Raw genomic sequence first — 16,054 nt, forward strand, 5'->3', positions numbered from 1 at the left:
TCACCCTCCACCCCCTGCAGACGTCCAGGGAATCAGTTGGCCTGAGCCCTGCTGCTCGGTGGATGCTCAGTCCTTCAGAGCATCAGAACCACAGGACAGCTGGTAACAAACCTAGCGAGGCACAGCGTAACATACAGCTACTCCGCAAGGGCCCGCGTGGCGCCTACTCCTCCCCCCCACCATACTGCAAGGTGTAGTAGGGTGCTGGAGCTGGCTGGGCCTGACCAAGGTGGCCCACTCACTCTCTTTCATGCAGGAACGGTATAGCAGCTTGGCCTTCTCCACGGCTGGTCGGTCCTTGGTAGTGGAATTCTCCAGCATCCCTGTGGGAAGAAGAGAGAGCTGGACAGAGCCTGAAGGTGACTGTTGGGGTTCAGGTCATCATACCATGTCCCTTGCAGTACCTGGCTAGACGTAGGTCCTTCCGGTCCTCCATTGTATCTCAAGGGCTCCTCCCCCCTCCTCTGAGACACAGGATACTAAGCTGTGTCTTGATACACCAGCCCCCAACTCCTGACCCAGAGCTGCCTGGAAGTGGGGCAGGCCCAGCCTCAGCACCAACCCTTTCCAGGCCACGGCCTCTCTGACCTTTGAGGATGACCTCTAGCTCATCCCGAAGGATGTCAAAGATGCTATATCGGGAACTGGTCTCCGGTATCACGTGGCGCCGCAGCCAGCCTCCGCAGGCGTACTGGTAGAAGTCATCGCACGGCTTCTGGGATGGGTCCATGTTTTGGAGAATCCTGGCAGCTGCTCATTCCCAGAGATGGGGGAGGAAGAGGGGACCCTGAGTTGCAGACAGTCCAGACACTGTCTCTGGGTCTGAGAGACACTGCCTCCCTTTGGACACAGGCTACCCAAGATGTAGTGTCACGTATGTGCTCCTGGGAGAGTTAGGTACCCTCTTTGAGCCACAGTGAGGCTGGGAACAAGGGGAGAACTTCTCCAGTGGATGCAAGAGATGAAACTGCTACCTATGAACCACAGGATCTTGAACCCTCCAGGCTTCTGCTGTTTGAGAGCTGATGTGATGGCCAGAGAGGGTGCCCTGCTCATAGGAAGCACTCAGCGGGTAGCCCCGCTCTCAGCATTGGCATTTTGCTCCTGGTTCCTGGCCACTGGTCCAGGGCCTTTCTGTTTCATGCAGCTCCTCTGGGAATGAGTGGCTCTTCCCTATTCTGAGGCTTATTTTCTGTTAGAAGGGAGAGCTGTATTCCAGAATCCAGAGTGTGCTAGGGACAGTGGGCCTGAGGCTCTAGGTTGGATGGCTAGTCTCCACTCAGGACCCTCCTCTTGAACTCTCTGCCCTGCTTGTCCTGGCCTTGTAGTTAGGGATCTGACAGATGGCATCACTCTGGGGCTCTGGTACCCACCCTGGGCAGAACACTACATTCCAACTGTTTCCCCAGTGTTTTCTTTCCCCTCTACTGGCTGTTTCTGCCATCTGCAGAGAACAGTCTGTGGGCCTCAATTTTACACAAATTCCTGGGAGAAATCATGAAATAAAAACAGGTTGTAAGCTTTTAATCCCAGAACTTGGGAGGCAGAGGTAGGAGGATTGCTTTGAGTTTGAGACTACATGGTGGATTCCAGGTGAGTTTGGGCTGGAGCGAGACTCTACCTTGGAAAACCACACACACAGAAACACACAGACCAAAAAACCCTCAACAGGTGTGTTCTCCCTTGGTCTTGTTTCCCATAAACTGATAAGTGTTCTGTGTCCCTTGCAGGCCAACCAGGACAGGAGGCCCCATGTAGAAACCCAGTTGAGCCCAGGTAGCTTTCCCAGGCTGTCCAGCAGGCTACTCTGCTTGTCCTCAGACAGCTCCTGAGCAGCTGCTGTGGCAGGCATGGAGGAGGGGCTCACCTGCCATGATGCAGCCGGGGGTAGTGCAGACTTCATTCGTCTGTGGGGTCTCTTTGATGGCTGCAGGCAAGGAAGAGTGTGAGCATGTGTAGATCTGAGTGGGGAGGCAGGGTAGGCAGGGCAAACCTCAATCTTTCCACAACCCTCCATGGGTTCTTGAAAAGTAGGGCTGACGCATAGGTTGGGGCCTCCCCAGCTGGGTCCCAAACATTGGTGAGCTTTGGTCTTACTTGACCCTTTGAATGACCCGGGGACACTCCCTGCCTTTACGCCCTCTGCTTCCACTGACCCCGCCACACACCTCGACCCCCAGAGCTTAGGCTGGTAATGCCCTCCCACCTTTCCACCTGCCAGCTATAGGGCACTGTGCTGCCATACCCTTCTCTTGCCCCATACCTGCTGCCAGTAGTCTGTGTGTTCAAAGACCTTACAGACACTACCCAGGCATCCTAAATACAGCAGGCCTGAAGGCTGGCATCCTTGCGCTGCTCTCTCTCCCCAACCCTGTGATCCCTGTCCCTCCATGTTGTCCCTGCCCGTGGCAGGCCCAGATGCTGAGCCCACCTCCTAGGGGCTGTGTGGCAGGGAAGGTAAAGACTACCTCGTTTCACAACCGTCCTTTCTTCCTGGGAGAAGCGCAGCCAGCTGGGCAGCTGCTTCCCTGGGGAGAAACACAGCACTTAGCTCCTTCCAGCCTTGGTCCCCAGGGCCTTGGGGCCTTACTTAGGGCAGTACTGATCTTTCCCTACAGTGCTCTGGGCTGCATCACCACTCAACAGTGATATCTGGTCACCAGGGAACCAAGACAGAGGAACTACAGAACGCCTTCTCTTCCTCCTTCTCCTCCACTTGTGGCCTCCTGGGTCTGAGCAGAAGGGGAGGGGTCCTCTGGCTTATTACTTCCACCCATGGGTCACTCCCCACCCAAGTAGGCTCACCCATTTTCCTGGGCCACACCCATAGGAGGCTGCTCTAGAAAGTCTCATCAGCCAGTAATAGTAGGCTTATTTACAGAAAGCAGACAGGGGACTACTCTACTGGCAGCCCGCAGCCCTAGCTCTTGCACCTTAATGGCTGCTGAAGGGGTTAGGCCTCCCTCCTGTCCCATGTCATATGGAGCAGAGTGCTGCTTAGTTAGCACTGAGATCTTCTGGGACCTGGAGTGGGGCTTGGGTCCAAAAGGGGAAATCTTGTCTAGGGAGAGGGAAACCAGATCTGGCCACCTTCAGACCTGGCTTGGGACAGTGATGCCCCATGGTCAGACAGAGACCCAGGAAGGAGGGAACAGGACTCATCTGCTCAACCCCTGGCACAGTAGTACAGAAGACACTAGAATTCCAATGCTCTGGTGATCCTGGGGCCTGGCTGTTTGGAAAGACATTTATCCAACCTGTGAGGACACTGCAGACCTGGCTCAGGAATGAAGACCGAGTATGCCACCTGCAGGGAGGCCACTCCCACCTCATGGTATAAATACCTACATTGAGGGACAAATATCTAAGGCCAGCCTGAGTTCCAGGAAAAAGAGTGACGGCACCTTGGGCCAGCAAAAGAAGTGAGGGCTTATAGGGCAGGAGCTTTAGGTCTTGGCTGCCCTGTGGGAGTGTCTGTACCCACCCTCAGTTCTTGCTCCCAGGGCATTCAAGGAGCACGTGGTAGTGGCGGCTGCAGGGAAAATAGGAGAGCAGAGAGGAATCATCTCATGGAGGAGGGAGTGAATATGGCCTACAATCAAGAAGGAACCCCAATGGTCAAGAGACATGGTCTCCAAGGTGACCCCAATATCAGCAGCAGCAGACGTGGTCATGCTTCTAGATGTTTACCCAAATGATTTATAAAATATCTTTAGAAAACACCTTGCATAAGAGTGTTTAGGGAAGCTGGACTTACAATATAATTTCCATAATTTGAAAGTGATCTATTTGCTTGCAGTACATAAAAGGATCAACAAACGGGATCACATCCATTTAGTGGAATATCATTTAGCAACAACAACAAAATGTTACAAGAAGATGGATAAATCTTAACTGTATATGGAGAAGTACAAAAGGCAGCCAGAAAAGCAATATACTATGTAATTCCAGTTATATGACATCTGGAGAAAAAAGAAGATAGTAACTAGTGAGTGCTTAGTCTGAGGGGGGATGTTGAACAGATGAGCAAAAAGGGACTTTATAAGGCAGTGAAATTGTTCTGTATGACAGGTGATTGTGTATTAAGTATTTTCCAAGCTACATATGGCTTTATAGCACAAAGAGTAAACCTGACTCTATGAAAATTAAAAACACAATTTAGGATGTTGAGGATCCCAGAATGAAATGCAAAATAAGTATGTCTCACAAATGAATAAAGCAATGCCACTGAAATGGACAGGGGAGTAAGGTGCTAGCCTAAGTAACTTTGGGCAAGAGTGGAGTCTTTGCGATTAAAGCAACAGGAGTCACACAAAGGAGTGGCACGCAACATTGCTCCTCACAGGAACCCAGATGACAACCGCAAAATGGGCAGTGTACATGAAGTACGAAGTGACAGGGGGCAGTTGGCCAGGAGGATCATCACTGTTGCAGCAAGAAGTTATAGAAGGTGCGAAAGAAAGCAGGAGTGACCCAAGGGTTTAGTGCAAGATAGTTACATACAGAATTTTTTTTTTTGTTTTGATTTTTTGAGGGAGGGTCTCACTCTAGCCCAGGCTGACCTGGAATTCACTATGTAGTCTGAGGGTGTCCTTGAACGAACCGTGATCCTCCTACCTATGCCTCCCAAGTGCTGGGATTAAAGGTGTGTGCCACCACACCAGGCCCAGAAATAGCTTTTTTAAAAAACATATTTTATTTATTTATTTGCAAGCAGAGAGTGCTACAGAGAAGAAAGACAGAGCGAGTGGGCACACCATGGCCTTCAGCCTCTGCAACTGAACTCCAGATGCATGTATCACCTTGTGCATCTGGGTTTACATAGGCATTGGAGAATCAAACCCAGGCCTTTAGGCTTTGCAGGCAAGTGACTTAACTACTGAGCCATCTCGCCATACAGAAATAGGAACAGGCAGGTGCACTACACAGGCCAGCACACACACTAAGCTCCTTGCTTCACCAGCTGAGAAGAACTAGAAGTGACAACAGCCCACAAGTGGCAAAGAGCACTCTCTGCAGCCATATCTTGGCTTCTAAGATAACATCCAATAGAAGACAGGTTCTTTAGAAAAATAGTCGATTCTATACCAGGTGAAGAAAATAGATAAGAGAAGCCTAGTGGCATGTCAGAGTCATGAAGGCAGCTGACAAAGGTCCCAGTGGCCAGGGTTGGAACAGCCTGAGCAACAAAGTAATACTTAATTAGAACCCCAGTTATTAAATCAACACCTATGGGCACACACTGTATAAATAAATCATTAAACAAACAAGTAAATGAATAAATAAATGAATAAAAAGAGACAGATCTCTTGTTGAGAAGAACTCCAAATACCATATGTGGACAATGCTTCTGGAATGCGAGCATCACCCCCCTCCCTGAGGATGAGCTTCACATAGCAACACCCTCTCAAAGAGCACCAAATGCTACTAAAATGGATTAATCTGGGGTTGGGAAGATGGCACAGTGGTTAAAGGCATTTGCTTGCCAAGCCTGATGGCTCAAGTTCAATTCTCAAGCCACTTATGTAAGTCAGATCCAAAAGTTGGCACAAACATCTGATACAGGGGCAAGAGGCCCTGATGTTCTCCTCATCATCAAAATCAGATGTGGGCCACATAGTTAGATTACTGAGAGAATGTAAAGAGAAATTCTTAAAAGTAGAATGTAACTTATTGCATCTATGTACACAGCAATAATGATTGCTGACTTTTCACCAAGAACAGTGGCAGTTAGGACAGAGGACCAGACACTTCTTGTGCTTAGAATTCTATGCCTAGGAAAAAACACTTAGACATATGCAGGTGTATGTGTGTGCATAGGGAAACCAGAGAACAACCTCAAATGTTATCCTCAGATATACCATCCACCTCTTTCTATATAGTCTTTCATTGGCCTGCAGCTCACTAACTGCGCTAGCCTGGCTGGCTAGCAAGCCCAGGGATCATCCTCTCTTTACTTCCCCACTGCTAGGTTTATAAGTGTGCACCATCATGTATCATCATAACTTATGTGGGTTCTGGGATCTGAACTTACGGCTTCATGCTTATGTAGTAAGCACATTACCAACTGAATGATCTCTCCAGTCTTGAAAACATATATTGCAAGAATGAAAATGAAGCATGTTTCAAGCAAAAGTTGAGAGAGGGCTGGAGAGATGGCTTAGTGGTTAAGGTGCTTGCCTGTGAAGCCTAAGGACCCATGTTTGACTCTCCAGATCCCATGTAACCCAGATGTCCAAGGTGATGCAAGTGCAAGATTACAGATGTGCCCAAGGTGGCACATGTGTCTGGGGGCCCTGGCATGCCAATTCTCTCTCTCTCATAAAGAAAAATAATAATAGTTGAGAGAGCTTGTTTCTACCAGGCACATTACAACAAATGGTAAAATGTTTTCATACAAAAAATATGATACCTGGTTTGGTGGGAAGGGATGATGAGTGTCAGAAAGGGACTACTTCCTCATTGGGCATACTGATGGAGAAGTGGGGTGATGCACCCAAGGTTGTCCCTAGCAGGTGCAGAGTCTGGTCTTCCAGCCCCTGCCCTGTCATTCAAAATCTCTGCTTCCAAGTAAGAGAAGGAAAGCAACAAGACCCTGAGAACATGAAGATCACATAGCAATAAGTGTTTCTGGTGCTGAAATGTGACCAACAAAAACACAGCAAATGGACTCTACCGAAAGGCATTTTCTCGACTGGAGAGATAGCTCAGTGGTTAAAGACACTTGCTTACAAAGCCTTCAGGCCCAGACTCATTTCCCCAGTATCCATGTACAACCAGATGCACAAAGTGACACATGCATCTGGAGTTCATTTGCAGTGGCAACAGGCCCTGGCATGTCCATTCCCTCTGTCTTAAAAAATAAAATGTTTCTTAAAAACTGCAGTACTTTTCCCCTCATGATTCTAGTTGTCTACAGCCAGCTGACATGTCATCTTTTCTGACCCTTGCTTCAGTAGGTCATGCAGACTCTACATTAAGAAAATAGTTCATTGTAGGGAAGAAGCTGCTACTGTTGTTTGGCTAAATCGATCTGTTGCTTGCATCAAATTGTCCTCTAAATATGTATGTCTATTCCCATAGATTAGTGCTGCTCTCACTTTGGGTCAGAGAAGTTTCTTTTTGCAGATGACGACTACTGATGAGACTCAGAATTCATCAAAGTGCTGAGAAGTGACTGTTGAATGCTCCAGGAACACTGCAAACGAGGTGGTGGGAAGAACGCAAGAGCTAGAGGGTAGGAGGAGCAGTCTGGAATGCTCTCTTCTGGATAGGAAGTGGCCATTGCATTCACGACCTCACAGCAGCTACTGTTATCTGCACAGTATCTGCACACTATTGGGCTTCCTCTACATGAAATCATGGGTGATGGAGAAGGGGGAAAAAAGACATCAAAATGGCTACACCCTGAGATCCCAAACTCTGGAGTGCAGACCTGATTCACCAGCTTTCTTCCTTTCTTTCTTTTTACCCAATAAAACTGCCTCACCAAAAAAAGAAAACAAAAAAGACGTCAAAATAAAAGAGCGATTACTTGGAAAGAAGGGGTTCAATGATAGGGGAGAGGGGGAGGGGGACAAAAGAAAATAATGGAAGGGGATTAAGATCAAAATCCTTAGTCAGACCTGGTGGAGCACGCCTTTAATCCCAGCACTTGGGAGGCAGAGGTAGGAGGAACACTTTGAGTTCGAGGCCACCCTGAGACTACATAGTGAATTCCAGGACAGCCAGGGCTCTATAGTGAGACCCTACCTTAAAAACACACACACACACACACACACACACACACACACACACACACACACACACACACAAAATCCCCCATTATGTACAGATATGAAAGTTGTCTATAAAATGTTAAAAATTAAACTATTTCAGCATAGTTTGCATCCCTTTATAGCTTTTGTTTTCCAAAAGATTTTTCAATCCTTGATTAAGACCTTAGATAATTCAAATCTCCTTTCTCCCTCTCCCTCAGTCCCTCTACTCTCTAGTCTCTTTCTGTTAAGATCAAATTTGCAAAGCTGGAAAGCACATGCTTCTCTGGGGATGTGTAACCCAGGGCTGTTTGTCAGGCAGTGCAGGCACTGAGTGTCATGTGGCCAAGAAAACTCATGTTGAGAGCCTACCTGGAGTGGTCCCAGATGGAACTGTCCCAAGGTGCCAGGTGGGAAAAAACATAGGTATTCTCAGAGGAAAACTTTCTCCACCTACATAACACAAGAGTGCTCAAAGCCAATTTAGATAAGAAAGCCATCCATGGGTAAGAAAGAACAAACAAACTTGGAGCCCCCTGAGGGCCTCCGATGCAGAAATCTGATGGAGGTGGGGGTGGAGCATCAGCCCTGGCATGCTTCTCTCAGCCTCTGTGTCTGGCCACATGATCTATGTTGCTGGTCCTACTCAAGGGGCAGAAGGTACTCTGTGCATTTCTTGCTCCAGGTGCCTGGGTAACCTGCTTCAGTTCTCAGCTAAAGCAACCTGGGACTTGTCTGCTGTCCTGAATTTGTTACTACCAGGAGAAGAACACACCCAGGTCTTTATATACCTGGGATGCTGAGACTGGTCAGAGCAGCTAACCCCAGCCAAATGATGTGTGCTTGGTCATTGTTTTAGGCCCCTGGGTGTCAGAGTGTGTTTAAGACAATCACTGCTAACTGATGGTATAAAATACTATGTTTGAATAGACTTGAAAGTAAAGACAAGGAGCAGTTAAGGCCACTCTTAAAAAGGATCAGTTGTACATTCTAGAAATGAAAACATGTAGCTGTTGAAGTTTATAGATAGCTGCAAACTCAGAATGGATGTGATAAACATCAGATAGAAGTATAGAAAGATTTAGTGAGTTAGAATATCAGTTTAGGGAACTTAGTAGGACAAAGTCAGAAAATGGGAAGAAAAATCAAGAGACTCGGAACACACTGAGAAAGACTGAGTACATGTGTCACCAGAATCTTAGAAGAGGTGGATAGAGGAGATGTAGGAGGCACACCATCCAAGCAAATGTTGATTCGGGGCTCACAACAATTTTGAAGTAGAGGGAAGCTGGGAAGACGGCTGTTATAGGTACTTATAATCTGTTGGCCTCCCTCAGTTCCCAAGCCACCCATATAAGCTGAAGGCAAAAAAAAAGTGACACAAGCATCTGGTGTTTGTTTGCAGTGGCAAAAGGCTCTGGTGTGTCCACATACACACACATGCAAATAAGTAAATAATATAAACTAGAATAAATGCTAAGAGCTTCTAAGATATCTCATGGTAAAAATGTATAACAATAAAGTTAAAAAGAAAATAACTCGGGGGGGGGGAAGATAAAGAGAGAGAGAGAGAGAGAAGATAGTTTACCTGACAAATGAATGACATTAGATTAACAGATATTAGATTAACAGATTTCTGGAAGTCAGGGGACAATGACACTATACCTTCAAGACATTGAGAGTTCTTTAGGAATAAGGAAAATGACTTCAGATAAGAATTTGGGTTTAGGGCTGGAGAGATGGCTTAGCGGTTAAGCGCTTGCCTGTGAAGCCTAAGGACCCCGGTTCGAGGCTCGGTTCCCCAGGTCCCACGTTAGCCAGATGCACAAGGGGGCGCACGCGTCTGGAGTTCGTTTGCAGAGGCTGGAAGCCCTGGAGCGCCCATTCTCTCTCTCTCCCTCTATCTGTCCTTCTCTCTGTGTCTGTCACTCTCAAATAAATAAATAAAAATTAAAAAAAAAAAGAATTTGGGTTTAGAAACAATGAACAATGCAGCATTGAAAGTATTTTTTAAAAGTGGGGATGTAGCTCGGCGGGGGCAGTGCCTGCCTGGGATGCAGGAGGCCCTGTGTTTGATCCCCCAGCACTGCATAACTGCGTGTGGTGGTACACACCTGTAATTCCAGTATTTGAGAGGCAGGAGGAGGAGGATCAGCAGTTCAAGGTCATCCTTGGCTGCATAGTGAGTTTGAGGCTAGCCTGAGAAACAGATTGACTCAAAAAAAAAAAAAAAAAAAGTGGGTTTTTCCTGGTAATGTCAATCAGATGTAAGATTCATGGCGTTCTGGAAAGATAACTGATGACTTACATTCGTGTGCACTCAAACACAGTGAAGACTAACCTAACAGCTGTTTCGTAGAACAGAAGTTATCACTTTGCAGATTATAAATTACGCACACAACAAAGAATAAGCTCTTTGTTTTCTGAAATGCCACAGTTTGGATCCTAAATGTGGCCTTGGGGCTCAGGTGTTGAAGGCTTAGTTCCCAGCAGCTGGTGTTGTTGGGAAGCTGTGAAACCTTAAGGAGGTGGGGCCCACAAGGAGGGAGTGAGATCATTGGGGCTGTGCCCTTGAAGGGGATATTGGAACCCCAGGCATTTCATGTGTGTGTGTCTCTCTCTCTGCTGGAGAAATGGCTCACAGTGGTTAAATATGTTTGCTTCAAACCCTTATGGCCCAGGTTCGATTCCCCTGTACCCATATAAAGCCAGATGCACAATGTAGTGTATGTGTCTGGAATTTTGCAGGGGCAGGAGGGTCTAATGTGCCTGTTTTCACTCTCTCTCTCTGTCTCAGTCATAAATAAATAATATTAAAAAAGGACTCTTCTGACTCCAGCTCTAGGGCTGGGCATGTGGCTTAGGAGTAGAACACTTATATAGCATATACAAGACCCTGTATTCAACCTCCAGCACTGCAGAAGAAAAAAAATAAACCTGAGCTTGGAAACTTTTGCTTAAGAGAGAGCAAATTTGATCACTTGTGTAAAATAAAAAGCTGATCATTTTCAAAAATTATTTTTGGAGGCTGGAGAGATGTTTAGTGGTTAAGGCACCTGCCTGCAAAGCCAAAAGACCCAGGTTTGATTTCCCAGGACCCATGTAAGCCAGATGCACAAGGTGGCGTTGGCATCTGGAGTTTGTTTGCAGTGGCTGGATGCCCTGGTGTGCCCATTCTCTCTCTCATCTTCCCTCTCCCCCCCAAATAAACAAAGAAAAATAAAAAAAATTGGAGAGATGAGAAAAATGATTTGAATATTTTATTTTTTTTTTTGAATATTTAAAAATGTTACCTGTAATTGAATTGTACCTACAGTGACTTAGGATAAGTAATATAGTGAACTATTATAACCTTTTAAAATATTTTATTTATTTATAAGAGAGAGAAAATATGGGTTTGACAGGGTCTCCTGTCGCTGTAGACAAACTCCACCGCATGTGCCACTTTGTGCAGCTCCAGCCCTGGAAAATATCTTTTAAAGGTTCAAGTTGCTTTAAAAAAGTTTTAAAAATACATATGTGTGTGTGCATGCACACCATGACACATATGTGTGGAGGTTAGAGGACAACCTAGAGGGTGTTGGGGAGGTTGCTCAGTAGGTAAGTTTGCTTGCAAAGCCTGCCACCCTGGGTTCAACTCCCCAGCCACCCAGGTAAAGCCAGATGCAAAAAGTGGTGCATCCACCTGCAGCAAGAGGCCCTCACGTGCCCACCCATCATACGCACGTGCAAATAAATAAGAATATTAAAAAGAGGACATTTTAGGGGTTTTTGTCCTCTCCTACCTTCTTTGTGAGACACGGCCTTTCTCCTATCTATCTATCTATCTATCTATCTATCTATCTATCTACCATCTATCTATCTGATGTTACATGTGCACTAGACTAACTGGTTCATGAACTTCTGGATTCTCCTGCCCCTGTCCTCCCTTGCTGTAGCTGCATTGGGATCACAGCTGCCTGCACCATTTTGTGTCTGGCTTTCCATAGGTGCTGGGGAATTGAATTGGGGCCAGCAAATTTGCAAGCCTTTTATCACCGAACTACTTCTCTAACCCCACAAGCTGCTTTTTAAAAAGTTACTTTGTTGTTGTTATTATTATTATTGTTTTTCAAGGTAGAGTCTCACTCTAGCCAAGACTGATCTAGAATTCACTATACATAGTCTCAGTCTGGCCTTGAACTCACAGTGATCCTCCTACCTCTGCCTCCTGAGTGGGATTAAAGGTGTGAGCCACAACACCCGGGAGAGAGAATGAGCATGCCAGGGCCTGCAGTCATTGCAAACAAACTCCATATGCATGTGTCACTTTGTGCATCTGGTTTTAGGTGGGCATTTGGGAATTGAACCTGGGTTGTTAGGCTTTGCAAGCAAGTGCCTTAACCACTGAGCAATCTCTCCAGCCCCTGTCTATAACTTTTCAACTCGCAGGTAATTAAATAACCAAAGTAATGATCAAAAGGAAAGAAATATGAATTTCAAGCAAATTGAGGGAATAAGAAGAACTCAATCTGGGCTGGAGAGATGGCTTAGTGGTTAAAGTGCTTGCCTATGAAGCCTAAGGACTCATGTTCAACTCTCCAGGTCCCATGTAAGCCAGACACACAAGGTGATGCAAGCGTGCAAGGTTGCACATGTGCACAAAGTGGTGCACACGTCTGGAGTTTGATTTCAGTGGCTGGAGGCCTTGGTGCACCAATTTTTTTCTCTCTCTCTTGCTCTTTCTCTCTGACAAAAAAAAAATAATAAAAAGATTTTTTAAAAAAGAATCAATCTGGGCTGGAGAGATGGCTTAGCAGTTAAGTGCTTGCCTGTGAAGCCTAAGGACCCTGGTTCGAGGCTCGGTTCCCCAGGACCCACGTTAACCAGATGCACAAGGGGGCGCACACATCTGGAGTTCGTTTGCAGTGGCTGGAAGCCCTGGCGCACCCATTCTCAATCTCTCTCTCTCTCTCTCTCTCTCTCTGTCTCTTTTTCTCTCTTTCTCTGTCACTTTCAAATAAATAAATAAAAAATGAACAACAAAAAAATTAAAAAAAAAAAAGAATCAATCTGATGATGGTATGAAAAGGGCACAAACAAGGGAAGAGACACAGAAGGATGCCATGGAAGGAAGGCACAGTTTGGTGATCTTGGGGAATGGAAGTAGGAGACAAACCCAAAATCCAACTATGACTCCTGCAAAGAAACATCTGATCTAAGACAGAAAAGACTGGGCCTGGGGAGATGGCTCGATTGGTAAAGTGCTTGCCTCCTAAGCATGAGAATTTCCAAATCTATGCAAAAATGCGGGGCATAATGACCAGTACCCATAGTCCATATAATAATGGTGGGGTGTGTGGGGACAGGAGGATCTCTGGAGCTCAATGACTAGACAGTCTACCCTGATTGATGAGAGACCCTGACACACGCACACACACACACACACACACACACACGCACACACACAAAGCTTCCAGAGAAAAGAATGGCAAAGTGGCTGGGGTGTAGCTCAGTTAGTAGTGCGCTCGCATAGCAGTCCTGAAGCCCTGGTTCAACCCCCACCACCACATAAACCAGGTGTGGCACTACATGCCTGTAACCCACTACTCAGAAGGTGGAGTCAGGAGGCTCAGAAGTTCAGGCCACCTTTGGCTACATAGCAACTTTGAAGCCAGCCTGGGCTACACAGACCATGTCTCAAAAAACAACAAAAAACCAACCAAATCTAAAAAGAATGGAGGAAGCTGGCTAAGCAATGGAATGCTTATGAGCTGTGAGTGCTAATGAGTGACCAGTGGACCCACATTCATGCAAGGTAGGAGAGAATTCAAAATAGGATAAAATTCAGGGCCGGGAGCATTGCTAAAAACAGGGCACTACATGATAATACGTAGTGGAAGGTAAATTAATTTTACATGCATATTTAAACATAAAATCGGGTTACATTTATAAAACTTAGTTTATAATTTTTAGCTAAATTTATCTCCATGTAGTAATATGGTCTTCAATTGGTAAGATAAGGGAATTAACATGACATAGCTGCAGGATATTTTGGCTACTGGACGATCAAGAGAACTAAGGAAGCAAGTACACAGAAGATCCATTGATCTCGACAGCATGTACAGACACTTGTCTAGCAAGTAGGAACTGGCATGTCCCACAAGCACACCTGGCCTATTTATAAAACTGACCAAGCCTTACTTAGCTCGCGGCTAGCCTCAGCAAGCACCAGAAATACCACAGCAGGAACCAATAGCTCAGCCTAGGCAGAAGTCAGTAACGCTTTAAACTACCTAAAAGGTCACATGCATCTAGAAATTAAAAGTAAATATAAGCAACTCATTAGTTAGGAAAGAAACCTCTGAAAAAACCGAGAAAATACTTAGAAATGAATGGTACAAAGCCCTCTACCCTCTCCATCCTGGGCTGAGGCTAAGATTAGCCATAGGGTTATTCTAGGGGAAGGGGGACAGGAGCCCTGGCAGAGGAGGCAGAGACTGTGGGGTGTTGAAAGAGTCAAGAAGACCCCTGATTATCTCAGAGACCACAATGCAAGAAGGGAAGAACGGAGTGTTAGGTTAGGGAGAGACAGACAGAGGGACAGAAGAGAAGAGGGTCACCTACTGTACCCAACAGCTCGATGTGGGGGGCATTAGCTCTGTTCCAGGTGTTTCAAGCTCAGTGAGCCCCAAACAAAGGCCTCTAGGTCCTGAGAGCCCCAGAGTACACGAGCCCTGTCACCCCCATTTCTTCTGCCCTAGAGTTGGCAGTATCTATCTACCCTTGCAAGACCCTAGAGGGCCAGAGACAATCAGAGCCACTGGGCAGCAGCCACACTCCATGGGTCCTTGCAGGCAGCCCTGGGTGAGGGATGCCCACCCCGCTTGCAGATAGGACCACTTCTATTTCACAGCTGATCCTCAGCAGAGTTGGATGGATGGCCCCCTGAGGGAACATTCTAGTGTCACCTGATGTGAGAACCAAGTAAGTCTGCCACTTATAAGCCACAGCAGGAGGTCAGTGCGTGTGAACCTCCCAGGCTCCGGCAGGATGAGGCTGAGGGTGTGCTGCTGGGTGCTTGAGTGCCCCCATCCAAGGGGGAGCATCCTGCTCCTCCGTGTGAGACTTTGTGGGAGGGGGAGTACAGAAGGGAGAGGTGTACGCAGGAGAATGCAGTTCCTGGGACACGTGAGGTCCAGTCAAGGGCCACACTTATTCTTTGATGGGTCCCCAGCCTGGCCTCCTCCCGCCCTCTTGCAATAAGCAGAGTCTGTCTCAGAGGCCACCAGATCCTTGTGACCCTGACTGGCTCCTTCTGTTGGGAGACACCAGGTGATCCCCAGCTCAGCAGCGTGGGCTCCTGCTGCTGGCCTTCCCAGGAACTGCAGCCGCAATCGCACTCTGCAGGGCTGCACTGCGATGCCAAGGCTGGGGAGGGGGCACTTCTGCTGCCTGCGGCATCCCGGAGTCCCGCAGAGACACAGCGGGGCGGAGGCAGAGTCTGTAGAAGCAGCTGTTTCAGTGAACCAGGGCAGAGCTTTCAAGAAGGGGCCTCCTGGTCCCTGCAGGTTAGTGTCCTTCCCTTGATCTCTCTGGAGTGGACAGCAGGACTCTGGGAGCCAGCAAGGGCCTTGGACACCCTGCCCCACTCCACCAGGCTGGCTCTTTTCTGTGGCACACAGAGCCCTGGGCAGGTGGGGAGGGGCAGCCTCTGGGGGTAGGTACAGAAACAAAGGTGTTCTCACTCACCTTTGCTGTAGAGGATGCCCAGGGCCACCAGGGCTCCTGTCACCAGCAGCAGCAGCAGCAGCAGTAGCAGCGTCCCCTTCAGGAAGCCTGGGCGCTTCTGCCCAGACTGACATGCTCGCTCCACCATCCCCACTGGGCTCGCAGACTTCCCCAGCAGCCGGCTCTGGACAGGAAAGCACACCGCTGGGCACTTGGGGCCAGGGTCAGAGGACCAGCAGCTGCCGGAGGGTGCCCTGTCCACACTGGAGCTGCTACTTTTGGATATTCCGTCCTGGTCTCCCTTTCCAAAGCTTCAACTCCTGCTCTGGGTCTTGGGGTCCCAAGCTAGCCTTGGGCAGGGGTCTCTGATTACCCAAATGTGCCTTGTGTACAGAGGAGACCTGGCTGGCTGGCCTTGGTGGCCATTTCTTCTCAAGGTCAGCTTCTCTCAGGCAGGCAGGGACTGACTGGAGCTGGGATGGTTCTGTTTGCAGCCTGGGTCCCACACACTGGACCCAGGATGCTTGACTCCATTTTATCCAATCACCTCTGCAGTGGGGTCTGCCTAGGCTGCCTGCGCCTGTGGG

The 16,054-nt window shown here is 47.6% G+C and overlaps 1 protein-coding gene across 1 annotated transcript in view; it reads right to left on the reverse strand.

The window, feature by feature from the left end:
- Mmel1 (membrane metalloendopeptidase like 1) overlaps nt 1-15,636 on the reverse strand; it is a 32,308-nt gene extending 16,672 nt beyond the window's left edge. The window contains exons 1-5 of the mRNA XM_004657716.3: nt 15,489-15,636; nt 2,469-2,528; nt 1,868-1,927; nt 589-750; nt 243-323 (exon numbers count right to left, since the gene is read on the reverse strand). Coding sequence (XP_004657773.2) covers nt 243-323; nt 589-750; nt 1,868-1,927; nt 2,469-2,528; nt 15,489-15,615 — 490 coding nt within the window. The 5' untranslated portion in view covers nt 15,616-15,636. The remainder of the gene's footprint in view (nt 1-242; nt 324-588; nt 751-1,867; nt 1,928-2,468; nt 2,529-15,488) is intronic.
- Between the last annotated feature and the right edge of the window lie 418 nt (nt 15,637-16,054).

This window comes from Jaculus jaculus, chromosome 5 (assembly GCF_020740685.1).
Source record: "Jaculus jaculus isolate mJacJac1 chromosome 5, mJacJac1.mat.Y.cur, whole genome shotgun sequence".
Taxonomy (NCBI): Eukaryota; Metazoa; Chordata; class Mammalia; order Rodentia; family Dipodidae; genus Jaculus; species Jaculus jaculus.